Below are 21,490 nucleotides of genomic sequence, written 5' to 3' on the forward strand. Positions count from 1 at the left end.
TGGTTTAAATTGAATTTTCCCACTCTCCAAAGATCTTTTACTTGGAAGAAGCATAATTCTTTTCACCTCCAAGGCTAAAATGTCACCTTCTTTTAGCTTTCCAACTTGGCCTGACTGATGCATCCCTGAGTGGCGGGTTTGCGGCAATGCTCCAGCCACGTGGCATGGAGAGCTGCCACATTATACGGTCCATAGGGACCACCAGGGACACGGGTGGGTGCTTGAAGCACCAACACTAAAAAAAATATCCATAGCAGGATAGCTTTGGAGGTCCGTAGCTTTGGAGACAAAGCGAGGGAGGAGGAGATGCCTCTTGATCGTGCCACTCTCCCAGGCTGCAGGAATTACCGCAAATAGTGATTTATTAAATTTTTGTAAACCCACACAGTATCGCGTGTCCCCACTGAGAGCATTCTGCATGAGATACCATTCCACATTCCAAAGGAGGGCTGCTTCTCGTTGACGTTTTTCACCCCTGATTTTTTCTCTATATGAACGTTTTGGAAGAAAAGCACATTATTCCAAATGCGATTATGTAATTTGGAAGAGGATTATGGTGTTTTGGGATAACACCCTCTTATTCCAGAATGAGATCAGTCACACGGGGAGTTAATCGGAAACAGCTATTTTGCTCCTTTGGGAAGCCTCCACCACCATGACGAACAGTCAGACTACCGGAGTCGCTCCCACCGCCTTCTGCGCGCTGGTGCCTTCTTCCACCCATGGGGTATAAGGCCAGCTGGTGCGTTATGGCTCAGTAATTTAGAGGCATAATTTAATTATTTCAGGGCTTGACTCTGGGCTTTTTGTAGTAGTGAAGACCTGAGAGTTCTCCAAAGAAATTGTGGCAAATAGGCATTTCATGGACTGAAAATCAAGATGATTCGTAAAGAACTGTTGCCTTCAAGAGGCGTTTGCTTCCCCAAAAGCCTCTCCATTTCTTTCAGTAAGGGCTGGACCAAACCACACCGGAGGCATCCGCGCTCGCGCCGACAGCGTGGCTCTTCCCATCAGCAGCGGGGCTGCGCTACCCCTCTGGTGGGCTGCATCCCTTGGCCACAGTCACGAGGGGCATCGGCATCGCCCGCAATGCTGCGTCCTCCGCGTGCACGCACGACTCTGCCGCCGCAGCCGTCGCACTTTGTGATGCAACAACCCAGAAACTATGGGCTTCCGTACGCCACAAATTGGGTTTTTTCATCCTCTGATATGTATTTATTATTGAAAATTAAAGGGTTTCCTAAATTTTTATTTCCGAGCTGGGCCAAACACAGCTTAGGCAGTAAGCAATGCATATTTATTTCCAGCTCGAGAAGGAAAAATATAACTTCTTTCCTCGTGTTTCTATAATTTCTTTTCTGTGCATATGCAAATTGCTGGTTTATTTGTGCAAGATTTATGCAGCTAAATGATGGGGAATTATAGAGGCAATTCAGCGCTTAGAAAGGAGAGAGACAATTGCTGCAATTTGCTTGTGCCATGCGTTAATTCCTTCAGAAAATGCTTTTGCTCATTTATTTGCACCAAGCACCAATTTTTGCACCCTTAAGCAAGCTTGGGAAATTTTCTCCAGGGTCAATATACTGCAAATGGTATATATTTCTTTCCGCCTGGGCCATCGCCTCCCCATAATACTTTATAGCAATTAGTAACAATAATGAAATATAGCTGTGATTTCTCAGCGCTGGAGAAATGCAGTCAGCGCTTGTGAATCAAGCACGTTTTCTGGTCAAATTGGCCATTTAAGCATGCTGCTCAGGAAGCTTTAAATCCACCTCGATGGATCGCTATGAGCTAAGCTCCATGGGGGGGAAAGGCACTGTTGGAAGCAGATTTTTTTCCCTCATTTTTTCACTGCCAGAACTGAACCTGCTCTGCGAGGTGATGGTCACAGGTTTGAGGGAACCTCTCACCCCGGCACGAGCTGATGCATTGTTCATGCTCACGAGCATCGTCCTTGCTGATGCAGCGAGATGTTGGCTTGCAAAGGCAGTGGCAGCAAGAACTGGGGCGTTTCCCAGGTTTTCCTCCACATACCTCCTTGCATGAGGAAATCCCGTGGGGCTGGGATCATAGAATCATTTAGGTTGGAAAAGTCCTTTAATGTCATTGAGTCCAACCATAAACCTAGCGCTGCCAAGTCCACCGCTAAACCATGTCCCTCAGCACTACCTCTACCCATCTTTTAAATACCTCCAGGGATGGTGACTCCACCACTTCCCTGGGCAGCCTGTTCCAGTGCCTGATAACCCTTTCACTAAAGAAATTTTTCCTAATATCCACCCTAAACCTCCCCTGGCACAACTTGAGGCTGTTTCCTCTTGTCTATCACTTGTTACTTGGGAGAAGAGACCGACCTCCCCTCGCTCCAACCTCCTTTCAGGGAGCTGTAGAGAGCGAGAAGGTCTCCCCTCGGCCTCCTTTTCTCCAGGCTGAACACCCCCAGTTCCCTCAGCCGCTCCTCACCAGAAGTGTGCTCCAGACCCCTCACCAGCTCCATTGCCCCTCTCTGGACTCACTCCAGCACCTCAATGTCCCTCCTGCAGTGAGGGGGCCAAAACTGAACGCAGCACTCGAGGTGGGGCCTCACCAGTGCCGAGTACAGGGGGACAATCGCTTCCCCAGTCCTGCTGGCCACACTATTCCTCATACAGGCCAGGATGCTGTTGGCCTTCTTGGCCACCTGAGCACACCGCTGGCTCATACTCAGCCTTCTGTTGACCAACACCCCCAGGTCCTCTTCCGCCGGGCAGCTTTCCAACCACTCTTCCCCACGCCTGTAGCGCTGCATGGGGTCATGGTGACCCAAGTGCAGGAGCCGGCACTGAACCTAATGCCTCGGATCTGACGTCCAAATGCGGGATGGAGACTGGGCACGGGGATGGAGGTCCAGAGCCCCAGGAGCTAACCTGGAGGTCCTGCAAAAGGACTTGTTGTAGTTAAATGTCACAAGACAGCTGGTGCCCAGCACTTAGGAGAAAGGGAAGTGATTTAGGTTTGGCCATTATCAGAAAAACATGTGTGGAGGACGGGGCAATGAGAAGAGCAGCCGTTTTCTATTAGGATAAGAGTAGGTCAGGTGTAGTTAAAACTGAGTAAATGGAGCAGGAAATGTGGCTGTATATTACTCACCCAAGATATATTGCACACATTAGCTTTGTTTGATCGAGTTATTCGGAGATTCGGCGCTCCGAGTGGTGTTTTAGGGTGGCCAAATCCAGGCTTTGTACTCTATTAAAATAAATATATTGCTAGTGTTTAATAAAGTTGCTGAGTTTGAATGTAACCGAAAGTCTGCAAGCGGTCTTCTCTGGAAGTCTGGGGTCTTAATGACTCCATGCCTGCGATGAGCTTTTGAAGGTGGAAGGTGTGATATTAATATTGTTTATGTAGCAAAATAATTTATGAATATTCATTTAACGATGTTACTGGCTTCCAATGTGTTTCTGCTCTTGGGAGCTCTAATGGTTTTTCTATCCGGGCAGAGAGCTGCCTCCTGCGAGGGCTGGAGGCTTTACTGCAAGCGCTCGTGGGCTACCCTGTGCCGTAGAAATGTGTCCGGGCCGGGGGAACAAGGCTGGTCTGAAATTCGGCTATGAAAACCGCACTGGTTTTGCAGAAGGATTAGGAAAATATGCTTTTCTCTATTAAAAAGCTGCGTGCAGTGCAGACAGCATTATTGGCACTGGGCAAGTGAAAAACGCGTTGGGGTTGGTTTTGGCGCTTGAAGCTTTTGAGTCTTAATGAAGAATTGTGCGTCTGTTCAAAAACAGAAAAGTGGAGAAGGAGCTGCTAAGGCGGACAGTCGTTATATGCTAAACTTAACTTGAATTAGGTGATCTTTTAAAAAACAATACATTTTATATCTCAACTGTGTCCTGTGCAGCATCTTCATCTGCATTTACCTTTGGTGCTCACTGGCCCACCCCTTGGTGCCTGGACAAGCTCTTTATCCTGTCCTCCTTCTTAACCTCTGGGATAAATACGTCTGATAAATACGTGCTTGCGGCATGGCAGCGTCCCTCTCTCCTTTCAGTGACGGAGGACTGAGGTCCGGGTCCCTTTGAGACCCTTGGATCCCCATGGCCAGGCTCACCCCGTGGTTGGGTGACGTGGCGAGGGAGAGCAAACCTCCTCAGGGGCCAAACGCTGCTCTGGGGCTCATCTCATCTCTGGTAACTCCAGATTTAGGCGTCCCAGCGGGAGTGGGAATGAGTCTGGGTGGGGAACCTCAGCCAAGTCTTGGACCCGTTCCTTTCCCCCCTGAGACCTCCCAAATCCCGGTGCCTGGAGAGGAGCCTCTGCTGCAGCTAAAGACGTTGCTGCACGTGCAAAGAGAAAACCAAACCAAGTGTCCCGGCTGTGGGGAGACTTTCCCGGCTCCCCGTTCCTCGAGCTGCCCCGGGGCGATGCTCGGTGCATCACCCGCAACCGCCGGCCCATCTGCGGGCAGTAAATCCCGCGGCAGCGTTGGGGGCTGACCGCGGCTTCATTCCCTCTTTGCCTCCGACAAAGCTTTATTGTTTCGGCATGACCTGCTTTTAGGAGCCCCCTGAGTTCCAGCCATATATCTGTCCTTGCCAAATCCTGGAGGGCGGCTGGGACCTCGGCGGGGTCAGCAAAAGGGTACGTCACGGCTGGACGGCAATTATCCCCCGGGCTGGGAAAAGCCAGGGCCAGGGCTGCGCCGTGACCTGGGGTCTTTTAAAAAAAATCTTTGAAGGGTCCCAGGCTAGCGAAGCACTGGGTTGCTCTGCAGCAGCGTGTCCGCCGCATCCTCTGCAGAATAATTTCCCTCCTTCTCCTTAACGGTTACTTTTTTTTTGGACATCGCATAGTGAAGACAGAACGCTTTGCCCTACCCTGGACACCCCTGGGCTGGTGGGGAACGTCCTTTGACTCTTCGATGGGCGGTTTCTGATGAAATCCTACAGGAGCGAAGCGCCGTGCTTCGAGTCTGTGGGTTCTTTAGTTTCCCGTTTCCCATCTCCGGGCGCCCTCTGCCCGGCAGAGCCACTAAATGGGGTTAAACCCGAAAGAAACGGCAAAGCACGAGTAGGCGAACCGCTGGGCTTGCGTTAAATGGGAGACGAGAAGCAGAGCCTGGATGGTAACAGGCAAAATAAAACGAGGTGATTTGTGGCCAGGAGAGCTCGGGAGGGGACAGCCGGGGGGGTGTCACTGTCCCCTTCACAACGGGCTTGAGGGGAGGCAGCTGCTCCAGAGGGAAGCCTCTGCGCACCTCCTTCCTGATGCTCAACAGGGCTTTATTTATTTAATCTTCTCTAAGGAAAAGCAGCCCAATTCCCTCTCCTGGCCACAAGCAAACTTCATCCCCGGGAGCAATCGGCAGCGCCCGGCCAGCGCCTTCCCGCGGCTCTAGGGGGAGTGAAGGCTGCTGGCTCCCATCAGTTCCCTAAAATAAAAAAAACATGGGCAGAAGGTGCTAGTTTGGGGGGGGGGGGGGGGGAGGATACTGTCGCCCCGGGGAGATGCCAGCGTGTCCTGTATGCATTAATGAAACACTTTCTTTCCGGTTAGGACTTGAAGGATGCTCATTGAAAATCAGGCTGCCATGGAAACCAAAGGTGTTTAGTCTTTTGGGAATGCTGTTGGACGGAGGGAGGGAGAGGTGTGGGAGGGGGAGGAACAGCCTCTGCAGATGAGGCTTTTTAGCAAAACCCTTCATTTGCCATCGGTTGGTACCTGTCTGTTGCTTGCGGCTGCTAATTGTGGGAGAGAAGGGTCCATCTCTTTGCTGGTTGCTTTTCCCGGCCCCAGGGGCATCCTTGCCCTTGGCGTGTCCCTGCGTGGATGTGACACATGGACCCTCGTGGCCACCAAGGCTTTGCCGTAGCAGCGGCGCGGGGTCCGGAGGGGATGAGCGGCTGTGGATCCCTGAGCATCCTTCTTGTTGTCGGCCCCAGGTCCCTGACGGGAGGCAGCAGGTTGGGGGACCTTTGGCTGCTCAGAGCCCCCCGGTCCCGGCAGGACGGGTGCTGGCACCCCGCTCCCCTGCACCCCCGGCCCCGCTCCGCAAGGACGAAACCCGGGGAGGTGCAAGCACGGAGAAATAATGGAATTATTGCACCTCTCCTCCCCGCTCCATCATGTACCATTCGTTTTAATTAACGCAGCACATCCACGCTGTGACAGCGGTATTAACGAAGGTTAGGAGGTTATTGAGAAACAGTGTCGCCTTCCTACACCTTGTCACGTCGAGTGCTGTCCCCGAAGCATACTCCCTCTCCTTCCCCTGCTCGTTCCCCTCTCCATCCTCTCCCGAGCTCTTGCTGGGAGCCCCTGGCCGCGGGCAGGAGCTGGGGGCTGAGCCCGCTCCCCCCCAGCCCCACGCAGCCCCTCACCGTGAGAAATACCTACCGACGTGCGTTTTAATTAGGATAATTAAATGAGCCGCGCTAGGAAGAAGGACCGGAGTGGGTCCCTGTTGCACGCACGACGCAGCTCTTCGCTGTGGCTCCTACAACATCCTGCAACGTTTGGCTGCAGGCACTGGTGCTGCTGGAGGTTGTCGTTAAATCTAATTAATTGCAAAGATATCCAGCACTTCCCGTTGGGTACCTTTTTATTAGGGGCTGCCGTGGCGGTCCGCTGCAGGGTGGACAAAGTCAGGGCGCCGGGCAATGGCTCAGCCTGGGTTCGAAGGCAAAATGCAAAGAAATAGATAAAAACAGCAAAGCAGCCGCCCTCCCTCTCATCAAATGTTCCTGAAATCAGCACGTTTCGGCAGAAAACCTCGGCTTTTTTTCCGTGTGTGATGGAAAATCCTCAGCGATGGAGGCTGTGTGGGGCTTTCAGTGCCGGCTGCCCCGAGATCAATTAACCCGTGATTTGGATTTCTCCTCCCGCAGCAGTTAATGCTCTGCCAGTGTTTTACCACCATATCCAGATCCGTAATTACAGTGACTGCACGGATCAATTAGCAGCCGCTTAAAGCCATTAGCAGCCCAGGCCTGTATAGCCCGTAGCAGCCCGTGGCCCATGGCCAGTAACCCGTGGCCCATGGCCAGCAGCCCCTGCGCGTGGCGAAACAGCATGGGGAAGGACCCGTCCTCCCGGTACCCGCAGCGGGCAGCCCCCTCGCTTATTTTACATTTAAATTTTAATCTTGTTTTCCTTGTGGCACGTCAATAAAAATCGAGTGATGTCCTTAGCAGGGATGTTGGGCATCTCCCAGCTCTGGGTTCGAAGGCTTCGGTGGGGGTTCTCTGATGTCTGATAAGATCAGCCTCTGGCCACGAAGACGCGCGAAGGTGGGCGGGATGGATTTGCGTCGGGGTTGCACAAACCCGCTGCTTCTTTTCTTTCCTTTCCATTTGCGCTTTGTCTGGCTGCCAAGGTTTCGTTTCTCTGGGATTTCGGCATCGCCTCTTGGGGTTGGCCAAAAGGTGACAATTCATGATGGGCCGTTGGGTTGGAAATTTGTCCTTGTTCAGCGCTGGAAGAAACCCAAAGCCCCGAAGGGGCTGGGACTGTCTTGAAACATCCATTTTCAGAGGGAAAAGCCCAAACCTTTCCTGGGGTCTCATCCAGGGGGGTGAGGGAACCGGGGTGGGAAGTGGAAGCAGTAGGTGAATGCATTTTCATACCTGAAGCCATGAGGGAAGACAAATATTTTCTCTGTGCCTCAGCTTCTCTGTTGGAAATGTGACCATTGCCTCTACCCGCAGTGCTCCGGGTCACGCGGATTCGGAGCTCGGTGGTTTGGGTTAAATGGTTTATCAACTGCAGGAGAACTGGGAGCCAGCCAGGTCGGTGGGGTGGCTCAGGTTAAAGGACGGAGATGAAGTTCTGGGCTCTTCATGAAGTCATCTTGACGTACTGGTGAGCACAAGCACCTCAAATACAAGGGTTCCATTCCAAATATAAGCACTTACTTTCACTTTTTTCTCTTATACTGAAAGAGGACAGTGAATAACATCCAAAATATTCCCCAAAGAGGTAATTTCTTTCCAGGTCTCCCCAAAAACTGCAAGTTAAAAAGTCCTGGGAGGAGCTCGAGACTGTTAACCAAATCTTGTCCTATCCAGCATCTCACATACAGCGACTTTTTTCCTCTTTTCCTTCCTCTCATGAAAGGATTCACCAGGTTTAATGGCACATCCCGACCTGCGTGGCCCCGTGTCCAGGGTGTCCTCGGTGGCCCGGCTGTCCCCAGACAGACCCCGGTGTCCCCAGCAAGGAGGACCCCTCTGCGTTTTAAAAATCTAAATAGCTGGGAAGATGCTTTTTTCCTTTTCCTCATCATTTTATAATGATAGCAAAAAAAAACCCCCAAAATTAAGCTGCCATGAAAAGAGCAATATTTGGAATGGGGCCGAGGGACCCCCTATGCTGGAGACCCCGTGGGGGCTGTGCTGGTCCATGGGGAGGTCGGGGGTCCCTGGGAGAAGCTGGGGGAGGGGAAGGTGTTGTTTCCCAAACCCAAATCATAAATCACACCTGTAAAAAGTCACTCGGGGCACTCTCTAAACCAGCATGCGGCGACGGTAAATATTTCTCATCTAAAGGATTATTTTCTCTTTGGGAAGTGGATCGCTCTGTGTGTGACTTATCTCGTTTCTAGATCGACGCGCGCGGGGCTTTATAGGCACGTGTGCCCTTCTATCTGCTCGTGGTTAGTCGATAATGCAAAACCATATGGGCTGTCGTGTACTTTCCCGTGTATTCCTGTTATATAGGATACGAAAAGAACTCGAGGGTTAAAAAAAAAAAAAAAAAACCAACAAAAAAACCAGTCTCGAGGATGGTATTGTTCATGCTGGATGAAATGCTGTGAACAAAGCAATTGGCATCATTTCACTTGCAAATTGAGCAGCAAAGCAAAATACCATTTATGAAACTGTAATTTATTCTTGGAAAATCAAGCACTTACAATGTCGGCTTGTCGCAGGTTAAGTTACAGAAAAGGGAAAAAATAGATTAATGATGAACGTGACAACATTTCAGGGTAAATCATCGCAGCGAAAGCCTTTGAAAAGCTTCTGCGCTCCCCGCACAAACTGGATTATTTTTTTTTTTTTTCCTCCTGAGAACGTGAAACCAGCAATTGCTTTGGGGCTGCCGGCTGCAGCCGAGCGAGCGGTAGCAAGGTGCGGGGAGGTCCCGGCACCCCTTTGCCCCCGTCCTGCTGCCGCCCGTGCTGGGGAGCCCTCGCTGCCTTCAGAAGCCAAAACCCCCAAATTCTGGCTCATTATTTTTTTTTCCTTAACGATCCTCTTCCTCGCAGATGTGCACATTATATTCTTATATTGTGGTCCTGTGCAACTAAAACCAGGCAACATAGACAACCCAAGTGACCCCTCCGGTGGGGACATCATTGGTGCCGCCACAATTGGGGCACCAAACTTCATCAGCCGCTCCTCCAGAGGAACTGCAGGAGATGCTCCATGACCCGGTTCCTTGCAAGAAGTCTCCTCAGGGCTCCTTTCTGCCCTGGCTTTTGCTCCCCATCCCTCTTAGCCCTTTGTCTTCTGACCAGGAGACCACTCCCCACCGCGCCGGCACCCCTTGGTAGCCAGCAGATGCCGTGGAGTTGTTGCAACCAGACTGGGAAGAAAATTAATATAATTTGCACAAGATAAGGGCAGAGCTCATCAAAGTAAGTCAATAGGTGATTAAGAGGTCTGGCCTCATCTCCTGGAGTGGGGGAGTTTCTGGACCACTTAGAGCGGTGAATCCCAGCTTGGGGTCGCACTCCGGATGCGCGTCTTATGTCTTTATTAAAGGGAATATCAGAAAATAGTCCTAATCCCACCAATTTCTGCAGCAGCATCTTTTAAGGTCTCACCCCAAGCGCTGTTTCCCCGTCTCTTGCCTTGGGAACGTGGTCTTGGCAGGGAGGGAGGAAATTCCTGATCTTCCAAACAAAGTTTCAGATAAAGAAATTAATTAAATGGCCTCAAACATATCATTGCTGCTGGTGACCGTGTCGTGACTGGTACCCAACACCCCGCAGAGGGATGGGGGCTGTCTCGAGGGCCGTCTCGAGGAGCGTTTGGGGCTCACGGGGTGATGCAGGGCCGGGAGGGCGCCCCGATCCCTGGGGGAGGATGGGGTCGGGCAGGCGGAGGGGGGCTGGAGGGGGCCCTGGGTGGGAGCCATGTGGTGTGTCTGCAGCAGCACGGTGCTTTCAGACCCACCTCCAAAGGGACACCCCTTTGTGACGGGCGGGCAGCGGTGATGAGTTTGCAAGTGCTCGGCGCAGGGGAGGGGACCGGGGCTGAATCTCAGCATCCCCAGTCCTTTCCTCCAGTGCTTCAAACACTCCGTGTAAACCCCTAGATGAGGGTTTTGTGCAATTAAGATTTAATTCTGCCTTTTATGCCTTAGGTGGGCAGAAAACATCGAATGCAGCAGGGTGGCGGGAGCAGAGGTGCGCTTTTTGCACGCCGTTAAATCGCAGTCCCCGCAACGAGCTATTTGGGGCAGAAGCGGGTATTTCCATAATTCAGGCCGAAGCATCGCTCGTCTCCCCGTGGCACTCGCCGAAGGTGACGGTAAAACGGAGTTCGCGACCCGAGGAGATATTGCCGGCTGTAATAGTGTGTCACGTATTAAGGGAGCATGTTTGAAACCACATTATATTATTAAAATTCATAGGAGTGATTTATAGGGGTTTTTAAAAACAGCAGCTTGCCAATATAAATTGGCTTAGGAAAGTCAACTGTAATCCACCCAGGTCCAAATAATGACATTTCCTCCAATACATCCAAAAAGCTGAAAAGCAGAAAATAATATCCAGGCTCCAGAGATAAGGGGAGCACCCAAGGGAAAGAGGACTCTGAAATATTCATGCAGTCGTAGATTGGATGGTGGAAATGGCCATTCCCAGCGGCTGTGTTTAGGGACTGATGAATTTAGTTACTGTACCTTTATATTTATCGCTCAATAAACAAGACAAGCTCCTTTACGATGCCGAGCGAGACTAATTTAGCTATTTTAGCGCTGAGGAAATGGCTTTCTGGGCAGGATGAGGGTTTGAGAGTTTTGTATGAAATTAGGAGCCTTTTAATTTAGCCAAGGCAGCGAGCGTTGGTAGGCTCCGACGGTGCTGTGAATAACAGGGCTGGAGACCCAAATTTGAGGATTAAACCCCCCTCTGGACCAGGTCTGCAGGGGGGTGCCCAGCCCTGGGTTTTGGGGGACGCCGCACCGAGAGCGGGCGCAGCCTTTTGGGGCCGCCTGCGCCCGCTGATGAAGATGTTCCAGCTCTTGATTTTTAAAGACTATTTTTCGAGGCAGAGATCGTCGCTATAAAGCTTTTACAGCAGCCGTGCTGGAATTCAGCGCGGCTTCGTAAAAGTGTCAGCAAATGAAACAGTAATGCCCGAGCGGTATTAGCGCTAAAATGACCTTTCGGATAGTTAGGGCTTTATGGGATATTATAAATTCTCCCTGCGCTGGCAGGGTTATAACTGGGACATTAGCAGTAACATCTTCTCCAGCGATGCCCGAGGCAGGAACCCCGTGTTTGGAGCCAAAACTACCCAACACAATTTTTTTTTGCGTACTTCTGGAGCTGAAGAGCTGATATGAGAGGTTTCCAGCAGAAATTGGAGTGTGTGTGGTCAAAAGGAGATTTCTTTTATTAAAGATGACTTTTGAACACTCAGGTAGGGGTTGGGGTTTTTTTTTGAGAATACTACTATTTCCAACAGCCAAAAATCAAAGCAATTTAAACGTATCGCTTGGGGTTTTTTTATTTCCTTAGTTTCTAAGACTTTAGATTAATATTGTCAAGCCTTTTTTATATTGCTGTGAGGGCAAGGCAAGTCCTTTTTTAATGAAAGCCATGAGCTTTATACAATACCTTGACTCTGCAGCTGCTATTTGAAGCACCGTATTCCACTGAACTTACACGAAAATCCCCCCGAGTAAGCTAGCGCTGATCTTTTTTTCACCTCTTGCATTGCCACTGGGAAACAAAATCAGTTTTTATGCTTGTATTTATTATGAAGAATATATTTAGACAATCCATGCTGCAATTTAGCCGTTTCGAGAGTTCCAGGGAGTTGTTTGAAGTGACTCTTCACTCACCTGCTCGTCGGAACCCTCTTTAGAAAGTGCTGCTGGGCTCAGTCTCGCTCATTTATTCCCCGCAGCCCTTCGCTTTGACTGTCCTTTGGCATCGGGAGAGCAGCAGGAGGAGAGGACGGGGCTGTTTCTCTGGCCAACGCATCGATAAACGGTGTTTTCCCAAAGCAACCTGTCCTGGGGCTGCTGGGGATGGGCTTGGCTTTGCCACTTAACACCGGGGACGTGCCAGCTCCTCCGGACAAGTCCCATGCACCAGTCCTCACTTGCAAAGCGGTTAATTACTTTCAGCAGCTAATTGCCTCTGCATCCTCCACCCAGCATCATCCCCTCCACATGTTTAGGTGAGCTTTTAGGGGGGGGACTGAAACCATTTCTTGTTCCGTTAAGATGCTCCAAGTACCAACTGCATCAGCTTCCCGCATCCCTTGGGATGCACCGTTTGCTTGAGCGTTGGGTGTTTAGGTTTTGTTGTGGGGTACCTGCTGGCTCTCATTAAAAGCCCCACGCCACGAGCACACCCATCATTCACCGCACGGCTCGGCAGTGCCGATGGTGCGGGTTGAGACCTGGCAAACTCATTGCCTGGTGAAAGAAGGGCTCATCTGCTGGTCGCGACGCTTCTGAAGTGGCTGGTGGCAGCAGCCACCCTTGTCCTGGACTTTCTGGCTGCGGATGGTGCAAATGAAGCCAGAAAAAAAGCTAAAAGGACCTGGAGAAGGCCAAAGGTGTTGCAATATTTCAAATTTGGCGGTGAATTGATGCTCAGGGTCAGCTGGACGGCCAGGTCCTGCAGCAAGAGCTGCCTGGGGGGGGCACTGGCTCCAGCTCCCTTCCCTGCCTTTGCACAGGTGGCGCCTGAAAACATGGCTGAAACAGTCCAAAAATACAGGACAGTGTAATCAGTTTGGCTTTCTGGCTGGTGTGAGTTCTCCTTCAGAACCTGCAGGGTTGTGCCTGTGTCTCCACTGGGATCAACTGAGCCCCCCCCCCCAAAAACAGCTATTCCTGTAACAGCCACCTCTTCAGGTGGAATAAAGAAAACGGACCCAGTGCTGAGCCAGCATCAACGCCCTCCTTTCTCCGTGCAGCTCTGCAGCACATGGGAGGGTTGCAAGAGGGTGGCCCATGGTTCACAGCCCCCGTTTTGGGGCGGGGATCTGCCTGCTCACACCATCAGCCCCGTGGATGCTGCTGTGTGTGTCATTAGGCTTTGGGCTCCATACACGGCTCTTCGGTACCTTGCGGAGATGGGAACGTTGGGTTTAACCCCTCTGCCCGAGACACTGAGGTTTGTGCCGTCCCAGTTGGCGGTGTGCCCACAGCTCGGCACTGCCCACTCCCAGGGATGCTCATCCCACCTCGCCCATCGCAGACCAGTTTGCAGCTGGGCTGGAAAAGGCCGGAGCGTGGCTTTAATCTGGGGGTTCTGCAAAGAGCCACCAGGTAAAGCGATGCCCTGTTAGTGCCCGAGGCAGTGGGAAAAGCAGACAGCAGCAAAAGCTGAGCAAGAGCCAAGATTAATTGGAAATTAATTTGTACCTCCAAGCACGAGGTATCGTACCATGACCCCGGAGGTCTTCAGCTCAACCCCCTCCCCGGCTGCCAAAGAGCCACCAGCAGCCCCTGGCGCTCCAGCCTGCCTCCACTGATGGCTTGGCCCGAGGTTTATGAGCAAAGCAGCAAAAAAAAACCCCAAACCCCAAACCTCCTCAGCCCTTAAAAACTGCATTTTGGAAGCTGCTCTTTGAGGGGGGCCAACTTCACCAGCCCCCCCCTCATCCCGCGCGATCCCCACGCTGCAGCCCTGCACGTGCTGCGGCACGACGAAAGCACCACTCAGGCTGACCCGCTCGAGCTCATTTATTCTAGCTTTATTTTTCGTGTACAAGTAGCCACAGGCTAAAATCTAAACAGAGCAAACTACAAAAAAACTGGGTTTTATTTTTATTTTTTTTTTTATACAGAGCTAACAATCGTAGGATCAGTGGGATTTCAAAGATCAAGACAGTTCAAAGTAAGAAAGGTAGAAAATAAACAGTAGAAAAGTGCTTTGCAATTTGGGTTTTTAATATTACTCTTAGCGGTTGATTCCCAAAGAGGACTGGGGCAAAGGTTTAGCATCGTCTTCGTTATTACTTTATTACAAACGTAAAGATATTGCAAGTTTAAATGATGGAAATATGATCAAAGTAAAATCCCTCTTTGCTTTGTAAGTAAGACCCTGATCCAAAGCCCCGTGAAATCAGGCTTTTCCCCGCCTCGCTGGGCTTTGCACCGGCCCCGTCCCTTCTTGTTACCCGATGCTGAAGCTCAGGCTCCGCTCTCGGAGGAAACCCAGAGCCATTTCACTGATTTCCAGCGTTATGGTGCGTTTCGGTGCCGTCGGCCCCACACCAGCAGCGCATTCAGCCCGGGATGTCGGTGCTTCACACGTGAACATCTCCCTGCCCGCGGCTCCAGCCCAAGCATCTTTCCTTTCGTTTCCTTTCCTTTCCCTTTTTTTAATTTGGCGGGTGAGGGAAATAAATGAGCAGGCATCAAGTTGCCAGATAGGATCTTTCCTCTGCCTTCCCGGGCACAGCGTGGGGAGGGATGGATTTCCAAACACTGTTTGCACAGATGAAGTAAGTAAGTAGCTCCCCCCGTGCCACTGCCATTTATTTTCATAAGCTTTTAATTTCCTCTTTTTAAACCGATCTTCCCAGGCTTAAGTGCTGTCGCTCAGCTCAGAGAGGGCTCAGACACTGCACTGATTCCCCCCCCGAAATGCCGTGGGATGGTTATCCTGGAGAAACACCCCCACGGGCAGCAAAAACCTTCCCTTCACCAGCCAGAAGCAACAATGCTTCGTAGCTTCTCTCCTCTTTTATTGCCAACTTAAAATGTACAGTTCCTTGGGATAATTTTGGGTGGAAGCTTTAAAATTCCCAAACTGGTCCAGCACTTAAATATTTCAGCATCTTTACAAAACAAGGAAGAAGCAAGATACGGTAGACAAATAAATACCTGAATCCAACAGCGTGAAAATACCCTGTCACAGCATAAAACTATTCCCTGTTCAACTAAAGACAATGTGGATACTATCCCTGAGGTAGCAGCCATCTCCGGTAAACTTGAGAGCTCCAAGAATAGGTTGTGCCCATTATGGGTTACAGAAAAAAAAAAAAAAAAAGAAAAAAAAAATCATCTTTTGGATGCTGTAATTTCATCTCACCACAGCCAGAAAAGCAAGAGGGTTGTTGTGGTGGTTTTTTTTGTTTTTTTTTTTGGATCTGCCCCAAAAAAGGCAGCAAGTTGAATTAGTGGAATTATTTCCCTGGAAAAATACTAGAGGATGAGATTCCTACCCCAAACACAGGTGGTTGCCAGCGGCTTGCACCGGATCCAACACCTGCCTGTTATCCAGCGGTTTCATCTCCAGATAAAATTCTCTGATTCCTCCCGTCAAGAAAAGAGGGAAGAGAAAAAAAAGAAAGAACAACTCTGGCAAGCTGTTGCTTAAATGTTTGAGGTGTATAAATGAATTATGGGGGTGAAGGGAACACCTGCCATTAGCTGATCCCTGGCAGGCGGGCGAGGATGGGTGCAAGACACCAAGACTGCCCCTGGGACGGTCCGGCTGGTTCAGCCTTCGGTCAGGGTATGTAAAACGATGCCCAGACCCCCTTTGCTATGGCACAGCCCCACGTCTGCACACCCCTTCTCGTTTCTGGCCCCGGGTGGTGGTGGGTTTGATGGCCGATGGGTTTGCACCGTGGATGCAGCAGAGCTTTGCCCCAAGGCTCAGGAGGGCTCCTCCCTCCTGGGACGCTGCCACGGCAGCTGCCGGTGGCACGGGGACATGCTCCCAGAGCAGAAATGCTCCTGTTCAACCAACAGCCAGGCCCAAGCCTGAAGGTTATTCCTTTGAAGAAGCCTCTGATTCCATGAAAATGGGTACGTGCTGACAGAAGAGCTGGGAGGAGCATTTTTGACACCTGTAAAACTGCATCCAAACCACCCGCAGCACACAAGTACCTGCAGTCCTACTTGTCTACCCAAGTACAACATGTCTACCCACGTACACCGTGTCTACCCAAGTACAACATGTCTACCCAAGTACATGTCTACCCAAGTACAACTGCGCCCCAAGCCCAGAATAAAAATGGAGCAGTTTCCCTTCAACACAGGGCAGCAGTTTGGATGAATCAAGGACAGACTTGAAGCTGTGCCCCACACTGAAATCAAACACAAGCTCTTTTTTTTGTTCTTTTTTCCTTCTTGTTTTACAGATTAAAGCCCTGACACATTCCAGGTGATGTTTTCCAAAGTTTTCGGTTGGCACAGCTGTGCCTGCTGCCCAGCTCAGGCATCGGTGAACAACGAGAGGGGCTGTTATGTGTTGCTTCTCCAGCTAACTGGCAGCTAGATGTACTCCACAGCACAAAGCCAGAACGTGCCGTTGCGAAGCGGTTTTTTGCCCGGCTTTGTGGACTTGGGAGGCTTGGATAATTCAAGGAAGACCATGTCCTCCTGCTGGATCTCTGGACTTCAGCCTCGGACCTCTGGGGCCTGACCTGCCGCAACCATCTATGTTAGGTCCCAACGGTACGGATTGACAAGAGCAGAAAAGAAACCCCAAAAAAGAGGAAAAGCTAAACATCTAAAAAATAGTCTTTAAAGATTCACATCCATCTTCAACCGTCTCAAACCAACACATAAACTGCATTGGTTTAAGCCATTACATTTCTGCATAATTATTCAAAAAAAAAGAAAAAGCTCTATTCTTGACATACTATTGTATTTCAACTAGTCAAATGGCACAGCATTTCCCTTTAATAAAAGGAAGTAGTGACAAATACTTGTTACTATTACAATATCACAATAATATGATATTAAATTAATAGCATGTTCACAGCTCTGGGAAGTCTGAGCTGAAAGCTAGTCTAAATTCTGTGTTCACTTTGGCAACAGTACTTATTCAATGTGAACGTCGGCGTTACACAAAAAAAAAAAAGCAATAAAAAGAAAAGCTGGGCTGGAGCGGAAGCGGGATGGCAGGAGGAGATTGGGATTTCTTTGATATGAGGTTATAACTCAACCGTTTGGCATCTCCTCCTCCCTCCCACCCCTTCCAAGCCCCGGCATCCTCCGACTCCCATAATGGGCTGGGCTGTGCTACCGGTCTCACACGGTGCCACCAGCGCTGTCCCCCTGTGGTCCCTTCCCAGGCTGGCTCCAGGTCCAGCATCACATGGGAGAGAGCATCCCCCATGGTAGGTGTGAGCAGGAATCGGTCTGACGGCACATTTAACCTCTTTGGTGGGGTGGGGAGAGGCTATTTGGGGGTTCAATACATAAGTTTAACCCTTCACATTTTTTCTGTCCAGCAAGACGACTACAGGAGGAGGAATTTTAAAGGGAGAGGGCTACAAACACCGAGCCTCAAGAGCTTCTTGCTCTTGAGGTCAATGCCGTTCCATTTGCTTAGGCCAAGCGGGATGATTTGATTTGGAAGGACAGAGTCCTGCTCACAGCTAACCCAGCTCAGCACCGGGGCACAGCACAGGGGGAGAGACATTTGCCTTATCGTCCTGTGTATGGTATCATTTACACAATTACCGGTAGCATCCCATTGCCAAATGGAAAGGTGATGGGGGACATTTCTGACACAAGGGACTCTCCCACTGGTACCATTTAAAAAAATACAGTTATTATTTCTTTAAAACTGAAACTCATTTCCTTTCCTGATTCCTTTCACTTTTCCTTGCAAATACGGTGACGTTTGATTCACCACCACCGACACAAAGAGTTCAAATCTTCACATTCACCCGGTTTTAACCAACGCACACGGCAGGGAAAGGGCTGCCCTCTGGCACCGTCTGGCTGACGTCCCTGTCCCCCCACAGACAACACTGGTCACGCACCAACTCATGGGGCTGCACCATGCCAGGACAACCCAAAACCAATGGTGGCATATTGGCGGTTGGTCCCTGGAAGTGGGGGGGTCACACACAAAACCTCTCTTTGGTGTTGGGAGCTGCTCTGCCCACCCCGGGCATGGGGAAAGGGTGGCTGCTGGCAGCCCCCAGCATCCTCCGGTGTGGGGCCCCGCTCTGCATCGCCGCCTGGGAGCCCTCCTCGCCTTGTCCCTCCCAGGGAAGGGAGTCCTTTGGCCATGCCTGCCCACCCGGGGGTGAGCCCCTGCTAGCTGGAAATAGGCTGTAGGAGCTGGAAGCAGCTCAGCAGCATCTCAAGGGGTTTGGGAAGTGCTGCATCAGGGTTTCCTCATAGGCACTCCTGATGGCAGGATGGGCTTTGAAGGGACAAGACGGTGACGACCAGGTTCCTGCCACCCAGGGGTGCGTTATGCTGCTCGTGCCGGCACATGCCATAAATCATCCTGCGGGGAATCAGCCGTGGGGAGCCATATCCTGAATACAGCTGAGATGGACCAAGGCAGCCACCACCAGCGCCGAATTTGGCCCTGCAAGAGCAACGGTGCCAGCGAGCCACAGGGCACGGAGCCACGTGCCTGTGATGGCTCCAACAGTCTTTAAAGTAAAAAACCCATGACATGAATCTCTGCCACGCAAAAAATCACACCGGAGCCCCACTAGGTGCCTAAAAGTAAAGCTCATAACACTAGTGAAGCATCTTGCTCCGTGCGGGGCTGGGTGGGAGAGGCAGGAATTTGGGGAGGGGACGGACACACACACACACACACATCACGCTTGAGGTAGAACATTGCTTTCAAGGTTTGGAAGTGCTTTACATGGGAACGACGACAACAAAACCACCAAGGCGGCAAGTACAGAGCGTGACTGCTGAGGTAGGACCAAACTTGTACTGACCAAGTGCTACGCTACTTGTTTTTTGAACATGAAGGAAGACGCAGGTATTTCTGCTTCCCAGAAGACATTCATTCCGGTTGAGGTAGGTTCTGAGTTCACTCGGGTTGTCTGTCCAAGTCTTTCAGTAGCCCTCAGGCAGGCATCCTTTGACACACACACTCTTTTTTTTTTTTTCTTTTTTTTCATATTATTTTGAGTCAATCAGCAAAAAAAGTATCCTGAGAAATAGCAAAAGTGTACAAAATCATCAAATCCATGGAGAGACGGCCTTCTGGGCCTCAATTTTTGGAGTCAAGTTAGAAGGATTTCTCCGAATCCAGTCTTCTGGAAATAAAAAATAGATCCAAAAAGTAGTCCTAAAGCTGCTGATCAGGAAAAAGTCTGGGATGCCATAAGAAGGAGGCTCCACCATATCCCCAGTCTGTCAGAGATGGGAGAGTTTGCCAGACTCTGCCAAGGAGTCTTTTACTTAGCAGCTGCGGGGAAAATCCATTGTGACCAGTCTTGATAAAGCCGTCATCGGAAGAAACACACCGAGAGGCCTGAGAGAGGTCAGAAGGAATAAACTTCACAGAGTTTCCAAAAGGCTGTATACATATATATATATTTATATATATATATAAAAATAAAGCAAAACAAAAAAATAACAATCAGACTGTAGAAATCTTCAATTGACCTGAGATCGACGACTCGTTGTAAAGACATCACCAGCCGCGGGTTTGGTTTCTGGTACCTCCTACAAGAGGGTTCGAGTCTTGGCAGTTTTATCCTTCATTGGCGGGACCGTGGTCGGGAGCCGGAGCTGTGGGGCTGCCACCGTGGGGTCTTTTCGGGAGAGGGTCTGGCTGCTCCTCGATGATGCTGAACTCATCCAGAGGGAGTGTGGTTATGTGGGTGTCGTCGTGGGTGGCCGGCGGGCTGTGAGCCAACTGGAGAGAGAGAAGGGGACAATGCAGTGACGGTGGCGGGTCACCGATGCCCTTAGACATGCAGCTGCGTCTGCATTTCCCAGGCATGCTCCCATCCTGCTGGACTTACCGTTACTCCCTTATCCCGCTGCTCCTGGGGTGGGGATGCTGGGAATAACCTCTCCAGCTCATTCATATCCAGCTGCTTCCCATTCAAGTCCCGGTCATCCCTGTCCCTGCGAGCAGCCCCGTTCAGGACGAGGCCCGTGGCACCCCGCTGGCTCCTGGGGATCTGCGGGGTTGACAGCTGCTCCTGCACATTTTTGCACATCAGCAGCCTGAAAAATAAAGAGATGGCGCCTGAGGGCGAGCAAAGCCAGTGCCTCCCCCGCTTCCTACCCCCAAGCCCGAGTCTGCCTTATCCCTGTGCTATGTTCCTTCAGTCCTTAAATCCCTCCTATAAAGTCACGTCTTTTCCTCTCACCATGAAAGGGCTTTTGGTTTACAGGGAGCATCAGGGCTTGCCAGAGCAGAAAGAGCGATGCTCCTGGGAACTACCAGGTCCCTCGATGGGGACTGGAGCTGATGGGGTGTATTCGGAGGAGCCCGCTGGGTCTGGGTGCCTAGGAGGGAGGCAGAAGCCGTGCTGCAAACAGCACCCGGCGTTCACGGGAGCCGGGCTGTGCAATTGCACACCGCGGGATGCACGTCCTGAGATGCGCACAGAAAACAGCCCATCATCACACTGGGGGTGCGAGACCCCTGCGAGGATCTCCACACGCCATTAGGGACCATCGCCCCTTGTGAGCAGCAGCACGAGCAACCCCTACCTTCCTCTGTACCCAAACATGAGGAAGAGGACGCAGAAGATGATGCATGTGACGCCAATGTGGATCCCAATGATGATGCCGGTCGCGGAGGTTTTATTGTTCTGCTCGTCCTTCATGCAGTCGCAAGGGGGATTCAGCACTGCCAGAAGAAAGGGGGAGAGGGGGTCAGTGGTGCTGTTTGCATTATTGCTCCTCCAGCTTCTGGGGAGCCCGGATCAAAAGCTAGAGCCTGGGCAGCACTGGGAGCTGTGCACGGGGAAGAAGAGAGCAGGGTGGGAGTCCAGAGGGGGGGGTGTCACTGCCTGCCAAAGGAGTTCCCCTGCTCCTGGTGCCGTAGGAGGGCAGTCACAGCAAGCACAGGACTGGAAGGTCCGTGGAGAGCCAGCCCCATTACCTGGGCTGCTGTTATTAGACACAATTAATAAATAAAAAAGGCTCCGATGTTAATTTTTGCAAAACTCTGTGTCCGAAGGTGGGAGGTGAGAGGTGGCCACCACGTCAGAGCAGGCTGATACCTGATGAAAATCACCAAGTAGGCAGATGCCAACAAGACTAGTATTTACTCCAACACAGACAGAGCAGTAATAACTGTCTCTTGAAGATATTCCCACTGGAAGGCTTAAAAGGCTTCCAAGAACAGCAGGATGTTTTTTACACATAGATGAATATGAAAGGTGTGATCAGTTAGAGATTCCCTCCAGAGACTTCCCCTTTTCTGCCACGTAATGCAGTGCTCGTGCTCTGCAGCCCCTCTTTCCAAAGCCATGCGTCCTCCCTTCCCGGCACCACTGAAGGTTAAAACACCCAGGAGAGCTCCAGGAGAGCAGAGATGCTCAGTGCACATCTCACTTGAGGACGG

General features: G+C 51.0%; 1 protein-coding gene across 1 annotated transcript in view; it reads right to left on the reverse strand.

Annotated features, from left to right (window-relative positions):
* Positions 1 to 19,657: 19,657 nt before the first annotated feature.
* The window catches only part of IGDCC3 (immunoglobulin superfamily DCC subclass member 3), a gene marked incomplete at both ends in the record, with an annotated part of 105,260 nt that continues 103,427 nt past the window's right edge, over positions 19,658 to 21,490 (reverse strand). The window contains 3 exons of the mRNA XM_082488993.1: positions 19,658 to 19,822; positions 19,932 to 20,139; positions 20,632 to 20,770. Coding sequence (XP_082345119.1) covers positions 19,658 to 19,822; positions 19,932 to 20,139; positions 20,632 to 20,770 — 512 coding nt within the window. The remainder of the gene's footprint in view (positions 19,823 to 19,931; positions 20,140 to 20,631; positions 20,771 to 21,490) is intronic.

This window comes from Vanellus vanellus (genome assembly GCF_965231255.1).
Source record: "Vanellus vanellus genome assembly, chromosome: 11".
NCBI lineage: Eukaryota > Metazoa > Chordata > Aves > Charadriiformes > Charadriidae > Vanellus > Vanellus vanellus.